Here is a 13929-nt window from a genome sequence, read left to right on the forward strand (position 1 = left end):
TAGTTCGAAGGCTGTTCTAGGGGATAAATTTATGTGCGGAGGCGTCTATTGACTATTTCAGTGAGAGGAAGGCTAAGATTCCGGTTATTATTCCCATGATTCATTGGTAATCCGATTTGACACATCGTCTCCGCCCCATAAGTGTTACTGAAATCTAAGAATTCCATTTTTTTTTTTTCACACTTTGCTGATTTTTGATGCTAATGATCAGTGGCAACCTCTGAAATTTGGTGCTTAAAGCACAACGGTTTTTTTGCAATGAAAGTGCTTACGCTTTACACACCCTGGAATTTGATTTTTAGACGATTAGTAAAAATATAGGTTCTGCTCTTTTGAGTAATAATTCTGAATTTTCCTTTGCGATATTTTTTCTATTTATTTTTCACTGGTGAAAGATGAAATCTGAGAATTTAAAAATAGTCTTTACAACCATAAGCAACCATCCAATAATTACGTGAGGCGTTTAAGTGGGGAGGGGTCAAGCCAATTTTCACCCAATCTCACGTGAGGGAGAGAGGGGGTCCTGGCAAGTATCACGCATTTTTTCCTCAAGAAACAGAGTAAAATGCAATTCTAGACTACAACATAAGTAATCTTAAATAATAGTCTTAACTAATAATAAATAAAAATATTTGATAAAATTGTTTTTTTATAAATACAACGCAATTAAGCATAGATTAACTTATTTGCACTGAAAATACGCATTTTGAACACAGTCAGATTAGAGGAAGGGAGTGCTCTTTTTACGTGAAATTCGCGTAGCTGGAGGACTATTCATCTCGATGAGTGTGCTTTCTCTGTGTTCGAAGGAAATATATCCATGCATATTGAAATCTTCTTCATTTCTTCATGGCCAACTCAAAGCCTTGAGCTAGTTTGTATCTCTAAGTAATCCTAGCTTCAACGCTGGTTTCATTGCGGGTTCTAATTACCTTGGCACCAACTCGTGAATGATTTCTGTTAGGGGAATTCTAAGAGCTGTGAAAATGTTATCACAAAATCACCGCTACTCCTTCAATATGGAGTTAATTTTGTGGTATCATATTGTTGTTTAAAATAATAAAATTCCAATTATACAGCTTGAATCTGCCAAACGTAAGTTTGTCGAGCTAAAATTTAGTGAGCTTACATGTATTTTATGGAATATGTATATGGTTTAGTTTTTTCAATTGAAGTATCAACTTTTTTCATATAATCGTGGATTTGTGACATTTGTTTGACACTTGATAGTGGCATTTGGCACTCATCGAGAGTGTGATAAAACAAGTGTTCGGGAGTTTAAAATATTAAGATTTCACTTTTACAAGAAATTGTAGGTGACTTTTGGCGTCGTACTCATCCTCAAATTGATTAACTTGAGTTGGCGGTATTAAATTAAAATTTGGCTCTGCTTCACTTATGCAGAGCATCGTACAATTACCGTTCCTACTGTGCCGATGCTAAAAAAGCTTTTAGTAGTTGAAAACCGTCCCAAAGAGAAAGATTTGAGAAGCTGATTCGAGGAGACTCTTTGAAGGAACCACGCTTCCGGTAACAACCAACCACAGTAATATTGCAAGCATTTTATTCCAACGGTGCTTGTCACTAAACTAGTATTTCTTCAATAATATGAGCTACAGCCGCTGTATTTGGCTCGTACCTAACGGTGGTTATATGAAACTGATCCGATAGACTTCAAATACCCCTATTTTTAAGCTCTTCCCATTCTTTTCGGACCGGTTAGAAAATAATGGCGTGGCGAATACGCCCCAATGGTGAGTACCCGCTATCTTCTGGTTTCCATAGAGTTTATGTAATGGGGTGTGAAGTCATTCGCAGGGCGATGCCAAGAATTTATTGAGGAGATGAAAATGTTTATGATAGAACCTCTCTCCGTTAAAGGAATTGTACTTATCTTACTGGTACATTTAATTCAAATGTTATCAAACTTAAGTGGTTTATCGTTTAAGGTCGAAGTAATTCACGCGAGACATTGGAATAGCCAGCAATTAAAATGAGCGATAATTTTTATAGTGAGGAGTCAAGGAAATTTTTGTCTTGAGAATAAGTGGGATTGCTTTAAGATGAATTTTCGATTTTTTTAAGTGGAAAAGATCATCGGAAATGCGTTCGACTTAATGGTAGAAAGTAATATAATTTTAAATTACTAATAAATAATGTTAATAACGTATTTATTTTATTTCGCGTGTCTCTACATCCATTAATAGCAGCGGTTTGTGTTTCGAGAGTCTAGCCGGATGTAAATGAACGGCTAAATTAGTTAAATCGGTCAAAATGTAATACCATATGAAAATTTGTGTTACCATGTTTGTGATTTAGAAAATTTTGGATCGTTACTTAAGAACAGAGTGAGAAAACTCAGGCCTGAAGTCTCACACGATCATTTTTTCCGTCCCTCAGAATGGTAGCTGACGCGATAGATATTCAGGGACCAAAAGAATGATCGCTCCACTCATCATTTTCTAAATCTTGTGGTCATTTCCACCGTCCCTTCTTATATCGCTTTTTCCATCACTATCCGTGTGTTCATCTGTAATTCAATAAGAAGCTAAGCGTAGCGTTACGTTCGCTGTTAGCGACCGTTCTGATTGGCTGAAGGACGGTGCCAGCGATGGAAAAAGGGATGGGATTTGCATCCCTTGAGCTATCGCATAAAATGATACGGTGAAACGCTGATTTTTTCGTCATCATTGGAACGATCACTAGAGCTGTCCCTCGGAAGGGATGGAAAAATTGACAGTGTGATTCAGGCTTTAGCTTAAAGAGAAATTGGGTTTAAAATTTCATTGATACTTGAACGAGCGGAGAAGGAAAGCTTTGTTAGCCTCTGCAAGGGAGAATAGGAAGACTGCTTGGTGGAATACGTAGCGTACCTACTCAGTTGGGAGTCGAACACCGCAATGGAAAGTAGTACGAAAGGGAGACAATTAAGAAGGCCAAGGATGAATTTGAAATGCGAAAAACGGATGACGTCAGTGCGTAGAGCTACGTATGCACGAGTAAGTCTCAAACTGAACCTCAAAATTTTGCAGCTTAGAATTTTGCGCTGCTTTTGCATAATTACTTTGCTTACAATTAATTTGATGTAAAATGGGTATCGTTGGGCCACTTTAAGTCGTTTTTATATAATATTAATTTTTACCGCATGCATAGATGGTTTTAGCCTAACTTACGAAGTATTAGAGAACAGATTTTTTAAAAGTGATTTCATTCCGGATAATTCCTTTTTACTCTATGACATCATACGTACGCCGCCAATGCTTGCGAGGCGATGGAAAATGCAGCAACGCTTAGACGGTAATGCAATTGCCTGAATCGCAGCCTTTTCAGTGTTGTACCAGGCATTTCTTTTCAGAATGAATTTGTAAATGAAAATAAAATATAAATTATGTAAAAAAACACGCTTTATCCAAAAAGAGTATAAGATGCACTAAAAAATATGAAAAGCTTTTCATTACTTGCAGAATGAAGTGCGGGTTGTGACTAGGTGTATGATAAATGAGTGTAGAAAAGCCTGATGGGTGAGTTAGGATAGGCACGCAATATTAATATCTAAACCTAATCAGCATCCGCGCTTTAATCTCCGTGTGCAGAAAAGCTTATTCATTCCCCTATTGTACATTTTATATCGTTTCTTCAAAGCGTGTTTTATTGAATATTTTTTTGTTTTATTTTTATTTTCTGCTTTTTAGTGGTGAATCATGTGGTCGACTAAATCTGAGCTTTTAAAGAAAATAAGGCAAAAAAAAATTACAACTAACGCCGCGGCGTTAGTTGTAATTTTTTTGCCTTAATTTCTACGGCGCGCCGTCTATAGAGAAAATTTAAAATTATTTTCAATGTGAAAATTCAGTTACTTAGTTACAGCACAATGCAAAAAAATTCAAATGTATAATTACTGAACATAGTATTTTCATCCGAAGGTGGCAAGTGAGCAAATTTTCAAACCCATCCGACGATGGTAATTAGGTTAAATATCAATTACAAGATTGCGTCGATGAAATAGACAAAAATACCAAGCAAGTTCGGAAAAAGCGTGTGAATAACGGAGAAAGTTTTGTGGTTTTGACCCTCGCTCCAGGAAAGCAAATATCTTAGTTGGCCTATTTGGCGCGCTACTATCATGCAGGAGATTTCAACGACAGTGAATCACGTTGTTACGCTCTGAATCATTATCTCTTCCCTTCTCCTCTTCCGCTTTTTATCTTATCTCCTGGGCATTCTATTTGTGACCCAATTGACAGCTTATGAGTTAGGAATAAATCTGTCATTGAATGTGACCGAAAAAGTGCCAAATGTGAAGTAGATGTAAGCTATACTCGATAACATTAAACCATTCTCGTTTACGAGAAGGCCGTTATGTGGGATTAAACCCTGATAGCTCAAGGCTTCTTTTTTTACCGCGAAAAGAAATCGTCGTTTAGCTTGTTGTTTCACGTGCCAAGAATCAAAATGTTTTTATAATGGATCTGGATCTGACACAAGTATAAAAATGTTTTTCCTTGATTTGACTAATGTGAGAATTCTAAAAAATAAACTTCTTTAAACTTTTACGCTGTAATGTAGGTCCATAATTTCATCGAGATCTCAAAACTTTCCTCAGAGCAGTGCTTGGCGGAGGTTCACTCGTTTTGAAAAAAAGTAATCAGTTTTCGTATCATCAATTTTCTTTTCCATTGCATTTTATCTACTCCTACGAGAATCACACCTGATTCCGGCTTTCTGGCTTCGAGATGTCGTCAATGATCGAAGTATAACCATTAATTCGATAGAGGAGGAAAGAAAGATTGCTAACTTTAATCATAAAATTGTGCTAGTGACAATATATGACGGTAATTCGTATAGAAGGATAAAAAATGAACCATCCACCTTCTCACTCACTCAGTGATTCAACCTTAAATCCACTTTCTAGGTACCATTAATGAGGTTGATTCCATTTCGTACTTACCTGAAATCGCCCACTCACGTTGCTCACTAAGACGCGCTACTTCTATAAAAAAATCTCCTACTTTTTCCACTCACCGAAAGTACGATGCAAATATTGGGAATCACACATGCTCTCTTGAATCACATGTAAGGTTGGGTTCGTAATGGGTTGAATAATTTCCCATGTGAGCCTACTGTTGTCGTTCCAATTATCAAAACACATACGTTACGACAAATACGTGACCCCAGGGGAAACTTTGAATGTAATCTGAGGAATTTTCACTGGGCGACTCTCAAACATATTGTACCCTTTCACCACCAAAAAATAATTTTATTTGGCCAAATATTTTTATTTTAATGGAGAACAGGTCGAAGTTTATACATATCTCCTGTCAAGCATAAAGTTCTGTCACTGGTTAAAAAATACTTAATGCGAAACGAAAATCCTGTCTCCTATTCTGCCTGTTATTCAGCCGCGGATCCAGATGTAATTATTAGTAATTCATTATGTGCTATGTTCCCTTTACCAGCGATAAACAATCTTATATTTTTGGCTCAGTTATTTTAGGTAAATGCAATAAGAATTACTGTGGTACTTCCTTTCCTCAGGCTTTGCGGTTAACTGCTGCCTCTATTTAAAACGCGTGAGCGCTGTCGTTCTGTTTTGCGTTCAGGATTCAGAGCTACTATACCAGCGGAGGTCCTTCACGCCCGTGACTTCTCCCCAAACTGTATCCGCCACCAATGTTATTTTATGCGCTTGTCCCTAAAGAAAATAGTAGGAGGAGACAAACATGTAGGTTGCATTATCACAGAAACGATTTTTTCGATTTCCTCTGCGATTTCATCGCACCGACCTAGATTTCAAAACAAGTTATTCCATTATCATATAACTCAGTTTTTGTACCTTCATTTGACATAAAATTGTGGAAATTCATCCATACGCACGCAGCGTAATTCTTGGTCATTATTTAAGCAGTTCCCAGCCTTAGTCTGTGTACTACTTGTTGCATTACATGTTGGTGTCAGTCAATTTGGTTATAGTAAGAGCATATCAAATAGTTTTAACTAAGGGAACGTGCTATGGGTAGGTAGGAGAGCTGGAAATTCATGCGTAATACTTGAAAATCTCATATAAGACTACGCCAAAAGGTTCGACCGCCGGCGCGCCGACGCGGGCCTAATGGTGGCGGAGCAGGATCGACGGCTGAAGAAAATCTGGCTTATAAGCGGCGTTTCATGAGTGTAAGAGGGCTTACACAGACCAGCCGGAATGGAGGCACAGGAACGCCGCGGAGTTGTTGAGAGGGGGGTCGGCGGATTGGTGGGAGAGTATTAGGGGGAGGGGAGGGAGGTTTGGGAGTTGGGGTGATGGTTGCCCGCAAAGGAACGAAGGACTGGGTCGGCGGGGGGGATATAGGGGGAGGAGGGGAGGCGTTCTTGCCGCTCGCTAGCGCTCGGACCTGCCTTCGGCCGGAGCGGTGAACTCACGACGACCACAGTTTGAAAAGAGGCGATTGTAGGATAGCTGTTCACGACCGGTGCTCGTGAGGAGTGCACACCTCCGACGTTTGGAAGTTTCTCAAGTTCTTTAGTGTGTTTTTGGACTTAGTTATCCCTCAGATTGCCCCCTGAGCGGTCCTCGAGATCAACTGAACATGGCGTACAAATCGGATGACGTGAGCGAAAAGGTGAGTTATTTTTTCGAGAGAAAAGGGTTTCGGAGTTGGAGAATCTTCTCGTTTGTTGGGGAGGGCGGCGCGCTGGACGCCACCTGTTGGCTTTGGCTCCGGCGTTGCCCTTCCGTGCATTGTTTTTTGATCGCGGCCTTCCACGCACGTATCGGATTACTCATCCATCTCAGGTAATGGTGGTTTCAGTTGGTTTCATGGTTACCCCACTGCCGTTAAGTATAGCATTCTCGTTACATTCAATGCCATCACCGACTGCAGGCTTACGGAATGGGGGCGAGAAAGTGTTGACTTTCGTTCGTAACAGAAAGATCGCCATTGTTTAGAACTGAAATGGAGGTTGCGCTCATAGTTGCAGGATATCGATCTGTTTACTATCACTTGATTCCATCGGAAGGTGTCTATTGCCGATGATGCTCCTAGTACCTGCTTGAATAGGCGATTTCGGGCTCACCTTCTGACCGCTGGATATATTGAAAATAGTTATGAGTTCATTCATGTTTACTTTCTGTTTTGGGAAATGTGGGTCAAGTAATTTGCCCTAATAGATAATGATGAGGAAGAGCTTTTTCATTCCCCATGCGTGGAAGAAAGGTTTACCTAGTGTATTAAAAAGTAGTATACCATCGTAATATTATCGTATATGAACCATGCTACCTTTCTCAGTGAAATATTATTAACATACAGGGTTTTACATCCAAGGACATAGTTGACCAGGAATTCTATAGTAGATGACCATAGACTGGAAATAAAATCAATGTCATTGCGGATCTTACAGTACATGTGTCATCTAGATTTAATTTAATAATCGAATCGATTTTTCGATCATACTGACATGTGTTCTGTAAAATCCGCAATGCTATTGGTTTAACTTCCAGTCTATGGGTAGGTATCTACTATATAATTCCTGGTCAACTATGTCCTTGGATGTAAAATCCTATATGTTATAGCAATTCGGTATATTTGAATAAAAAGCATATTCGATAAACCATCTTTAAACCGTCAAATTTATGCTCGACATAATGCGTGTAGTCTGTTCCAAGAGTCATGCTGATGTTAATGGAATTAGGGCTACATTTTTCCTATCGGTGGATCAGTTGCTCGAGGTGGTCAACTACCCCGTTCTTGCCGATGTATCTCCATTGCACTGGCAGGGGGTGTTAGGCACCCATTATCCGCCCACTCTTCGCCGAAACGTTCTAAATGACTCTTACTTGGGTCCTAGTGTGGTCTCTTCTTCGACCGCAGATCATCGTTGTGATTTGTGATGGCCTGAATCGCCCTCGCCCCTCTATACTCGTCCATTTCGACGGTACGTTTTGTGTGTGCTTTCCTGAGCCTCAACGGCCTCTTATCCGACGCTAAAACTTCCATCTTCCCTGTGGAGAGGAAATTAAATGGGATACGGCGAGAATAGCTTCTCTTCCTCTGTTCGATGTGAATTGCTACCTCCCGCTCTATTGTTGAGTGCGTATTCAAAATTCGGGATGAGGTCATCTTGCGTGGAAGATAGGTTTAGGTAAGATGGATGATTGGTTCAGGTAATTATAAAGGAAGTAATTCAGGAAGATTATTGTTACATTTTGGTGTGTGAACGATGTTGCATATACGGTGTTTTCTTTTGCCCCCCTCCCTTTGTTGACAGCCGTAATGTTTTTTCCAAACCCCCGCGTCTCATATCGCTGTCTCTTTAGAGAGAACCTGCCATGCGAAAATATTTTCTCAGCTTTTTGACTGAGTTAATATTTTTGAATGGATTATAATAGGGTGAACGAGCCCAATTGAAAGTAATAGAAATATCTGATCAGGATTGGAACGAGTAATATGAATATATTAAGTAATGGCATGATTAAATTTAGTTAAAAACCACCTTGGGATGCTATCCCTTTCTCGAGATAAAATCTATAGGAATTTCGACGCGGAATTGACTCGTTAGCAACGTAAACAAGCGCACTTATAAAGCCAAGTTACCTCGAGTTAATCATCATCCGCCGTTGGTGTTAATTCGGCTCCCCCAGCGTGGTTAATGCACGCCCCCTTGCCTACTGCTTGAGTGCTCCTGCCTTCTTCTCCCTCACTTTTTCAACGAGTCTTCATTTCAGGAATATTGCAATAGAAGATTCTCCTGTCGGCCTCCAGATGTGTTGTCACCCACCGCGCATTAAAATGGGTTCACAAATGTCGCCACCATAAATATTGTAGATAGTCTATGGTCAGTGGCAAAACTATGGGGGGGGGGGGGGAGTGAGGGGATAGATCCCCCCCCCCACAGCCTCAGAGAAATAAATTAATAAAAAAAACTTTTGTCTAGTTTTGACTCGTAACAACTGCATCGGCTTAAAGTTAAATCTTTTGTGCCAAAATGATGTAAAATTTATTTCCAGGCATGTCATTTCTCAAAAAGTTTTGAGAAATGGCCTCCCCAGGCCATCCCCCCCCCCCCCCCCCAAACTTATCCTTACTAAGTTAGTCAGTGTGAGTTGGTAGATATGCCACTGTCTATGGTCACCACTCTCGCTGCTGACAGGCAGAAAATATTCGAATTTAACGGAGAGATAAGCTACCATTAGGGCTGTTAACCGAAAATTTTAGTCGTGATGATTTTATCTATCACATTCTTGGCCATTCTTGACTTTCCAGTGCTATTGCTTGTGGTTGCAGTTATTATATTGAAAATATGAATATTAAATGGATCGCTTTACACTCATCGCCGAACTGCGTAAGTTATTGAAAACCGATTAGAATGCGTTAAAAGTGGAGGCTAAAATCAGGCTTCCCGAGGACGGAATGCAGTCCCTATACTTCATTTCTGTAAGCGTGCGTCGCTCACGTCGACCTTTGTGGCCTGAAGTGTTCAGCTCTACTGAATTTCCGACGCCGCATCGCCCTCGAGGAAGTGCCACAAAAAAGTCCCGTGGACCGCCCAGGATGGTTTCCTCTCACGTAATAATCCGTCGCAGGTCACGGTCTGCTGTCTCACGCACCCCCGCCACGAAAATGCGCTCAGGTGTGGGCGAGAAGGTGGGAGCATCTCAGAGTACGACTGTGGCTGTGACGGCGAAAATAAATATCAATTGATGCTCGTCTCCAGGCGTAGGAGTCATAAAAAGCCAATTTATTGAACACGGAGAATCGTGATCAACAAATGGTGGAGGAAAAGGGGGCAGAAATTGGAATAGCGAATGTAATTATTGTTATGATGTGTTGTTAAGGAAAGAATTTTCTTCTAGAAATCCTCTCGACGATTTGGTTGGATCCAGAAGTTTCATGCTGTTCTTCTGGGTCAGTCTCGAACGACCATGTTCTAGATTGTGTGTTTAGATTTTCTGAATTAAGCTAGTAGGTTTCTCTTGAGAAATTGTGCAATTTAAGTACAGTTTTGTCTTTTTTGTATATTCTTTTTTAGCACGAGAAAAGTATTTCTATTATCCAGATTTGTTGACTCTGTAAACAGCTGTGGATGATATATTTATGATCTTTCGGTTAAAAAGAAGCTTCACGGAAAAATCCTGTTTAAAATTTTGCGAAAAAATCACGCGATGAGCAGCAAAACGTGGGCAGTTGTGGGTGGCACCCTTTAGCAGTTAATATCGGCCTGTCTAACTGGAGCAGACTAAATTTGATACCGCTTGCTTCTTCATATTTCTTCTTGGGTTAACCGATGAGATATTTTTTTCCTTAAAGAACCGAGTCCCGAGAATTAAATAGTTTGCTTTCCTTACACAACTACATAAAATAAAACGTCATGCACGGACTATTTCGAGTGAGGTGGGCGTTGCCTTGCTCTTTCGTTTCCTCAACTTATTGAAGGCATGGCATGAATCAGATTACTGTTTAATAGATTTAATCTTGTATATCCTCCTGAGGATAATAATCGATTGACGGATGTGTGAGTTAGAATCGATTACGCGATCGTGATTCACTCAATGCTTCCGCGAAAACAATTGAATGACAACAAACCGTGAGTTCCTCTCCCTCGAACACGCGTTATTGTATAAAGAGGATGTTTAAACCACGTACAAACCGTACACCTTTGACAGTGCCAATTGTTATCCGTTTAGCATGTGTATAGCGAAGTTTTTTTTCAGGATTTTCATCCAATTGGTCTGTTTGCATGTCATGCAAGGACCAACATACGAAGGATTACGTAAAAATTATTTTGTGAAGGAACGCCCATTTTGCGATCGTATGACTTTCATTCGGTCTCCTATTCAAGATGAAGTAGCTGGGCTTCGGCAGCTCTGTATATGTAAAGTGATGACTATTTACTGGAGTGGAATATCATTTTTTAAGTTTTGCCTCGCTAGAACTTATAATTTTCTACTTCATATCTCCAAGCTTTAGATGAAGTATCGTCTGTCTCCTTTACTTCTCTGCAAGTATTTTTTCGATAATTAGATCACGGAAGTTATCATGCTCCAGTGAGGGAACTCGTCGCACCCTTTCGACCGATCGGATTTTGTCTTACTTTGAGACGAATTACACCCTAAGCACTTCCTTTTTCATCTCGAAATTTGCATGGTATGCGGCATAAATACTTCTTATTATTTACCTAAATCTCAAACATAAAACTTTGAACCCGTGGCAATTCCGAGGTAAACATTTACGTTTTTGATGGACAGACAAATAATAAGGGTCTATTTTATGTACTCTGAAAATTTCAAGATGAAACATGAATTTTAACCGTTAAGTACGTCACGGGATAAAACCGGTCGAGCGGGAGCGATACTCCCTCTCGAATTTTCACAGGTAAGACCCCTTAATTTTCGGGGATGCGAATTTTCGCGCACTCACTATTTCTTCCAGTTTTTGAATGCGGTTGTAAGGTTCCAGCACCATACGAAATTCGACAAAAATCGTGATCATCATCATATCTGGTCAACAATTCTAAGATTGGTTTGACGCAGCTCTCCACTCAATTCTTCTGTCAACTAATCCTTAAATCCTTAATCCTAAATATTCCCTTTTTACCCATTCCTTATATTTTGTTCGAGGCCTTCCTTTTCCAATCTTCTCATCTACTCGTCACTCGACGATTGTCTTCATCAAGCCATTATATCTCAAGATATGGTCTATGAAGTTGTTCCGTCTTCATATCAAGGTTTTCATTAGGTCTCTCCTCTCTCCTACTCTACTTAGGACTTCCTACTTACTAACTCGGTCTATTCAGTTGATCATCATCATTCTCCTGTAGCACCACATTTCAAAGGCTTATACCCTTGATTTCCCCGCTGCTGTCATTGTCCATGCCTCACTTCCGTTGATATGTATACTCCAAATGTAAGGTCTGATAAATTCGCGAGCAAAAATTGTAAATATCGCCAAAAATAATATTTCGTCATTAATAAAAAAATATTATTGTATTATTATAAAAAATATCCTCGTAAAATGGAAAATGTGAAACCACAAACATTTTTATTCGCGAAATACAGGGAGCCGTACATAAACCGTTGAATGAGTATCGAAATGTGACCAGCTTTCTTATGTTGGAGCCAAGTTAGCGACCACGACTTGTGTGGCGTCGACTTTAATAATGCTTGGGTTTATCTCTGTGAGTAAGCATTCTCTTTTCCGAGGAAAGAATAACACATTTTCCCGCGCCCACAATTTCGACATTTGTGACAGACTCGGATGCGGTGATAGCGAGCAAAAGGTTTACGATGGGCGTTATCGGGGAATAAAAGATTCGAGGTTGGGAAGAGGAATTGTTCGAGTCTTGTTGGGTATTCATTGTAAGGGAAGCAGCCCGCTCCGTCCACTCTTCCGAACTTGTTAATGACTGCCCTTCCCGACGAGCAACGCCGTACGTGCGACCTCGCGCACCGAGGCACATTACATCACCGGATTCTCTTCCCTGCGCCCACATGCGCACAGCCTCTTGGGAACGCGGTGGCGATGGGCGTGATTGTTGGTATTGTTCACGAACGCCATTCTGACGTTACCGTGATCTGTGCATACAAACTTCTCGTAAAGAGAATACTCGTAGATATCATTGTGGTATGCATCCAAGGTCATGTACTTAGGGCGCTACGTATGATAAATTCATTTGCCTGAACGCATCTCTGAGGAATATTGTTTCATCTACTAGTGACCTTGAAAGATTTAGCAGTAAAACGTCAAATCCGTGAGCGCTTTCGCGAGGACCAAAGTGTGAAATTAAGCCTGCTCAACGTCATGTAGTCAAGAATACATTTTGGAATTCCTTCGTTTGTATAAATGATCTAACACTATGTAAAACTTCTTTTAGCTGTGAGGGTAAGCGAAATATAGCGGTTGATGTGAAGGTTTTTCTTGAGACGTTCATAATCCCATACCGTTTTGTCTTCTTTCTATACCGTCATGTTTTTTAATTATTCTTCAGATCTTTGCTTTATCTTCTTCCTGGTACTTCAGGAATTCCATCTTGATTTAAATCTAGTGTTTATGGAGAAAAAAATCGATTTTTCAAATTATGATAATAAAATATCATGACTTTGTTTTATAAGTTCCCAAAAACATCGTTTATTGAAACAAATAACGTTCAGTTATTTGAGAGTTGCCGAAAAATAAGCAGTTTTGTAAGAATTCTAGGCATATCTTTGATAAATATTTTCAATGTAAAAAAAAACTCCCATAGTGTAATCTCTTAAGAAAAAAATTGCTTTCTTTCTTTCTTTCTTTCCGTAAATAACACTCGCTGAACCATTCAACTATTACTTCTTGCATTCACTGTATTTTTTCTCAATTTATAATGACTGCATAAGGTGTTCTCTTAAGGCTTATATCGGTTATACTGTTTGTTCCTAATTAATAGTTAAATTTGACGTCAAATGAATCCGAAAAAGTTTTCTATTTTTTTCAGCGATAGATTCACATTTTTCCGTAGGTGAAGGGAAGTGTATGTGAAAAACATAGTTTTTGGAGTGCTTTAAAAAAAATGAAGTGTTGGGGTGTACCTCTTGCGGTATCCCTGAACTTGACTCTGGTGTGCAAATTCGGAGCAAAAATCGGTTTTTAGACTTTAAAGATAACAGTTCGAAATATTCTGTGTGTTTTTTTAAAACAAACGTTATGAATATTTTAAAGATTTATTGAAAATGTCCATCCGACTGATTCCTAGAGTTGCCCCCGGGCAATGAGAGTAAAATACGATTGAGCAGTTTGTCTTCTTATGCGAACGCTGTCGATGGCTCTTTTTATGGTGCGCCTTTCGTGCTGCGCATGGCGCACCAAAAGTGGTGAAGATGCAGTAATGGCACGCACGGTGTCTCTTTGGTGTTTCGCCCCCTCACTCTCGGGATTGTCCGTTCCTTCCGTCGCCTTCCTGTCTCCT

At 39.8% G+C, this 13929-nt stretch overlaps 1 protein-coding gene across 1 annotated transcript in view; it reads left to right on the top strand.

Annotated features, from left to right (window-relative positions):
* Window positions 1–6412: 6412 nt before the first annotated feature.
* The window catches only part of LOC124164815 (urea transporter 2-like), a 34494-nt gene continuing 26977 nt past the window's right edge, over window positions 6413–13929 (top strand). The window contains exon 1 of the mRNA XM_046542030.1: window positions 6413–6617. Coding sequence (XP_046397986.1) covers window positions 6585–6617 — 33 coding nt within the window. The 5' untranslated portion in view covers window positions 6413–6584. The remainder of the gene's footprint in view (window positions 6618–13929) is intronic.

The sequence above is a fragment of the Ischnura elegans genome, chromosome 1 (assembly GCF_921293095.1).
Source record: "Ischnura elegans chromosome 1, ioIscEleg1.1, whole genome shotgun sequence".
Lineage (NCBI taxonomy): Eukaryota > Metazoa > Arthropoda > Insecta > Odonata > Coenagrionidae > Ischnura > Ischnura elegans.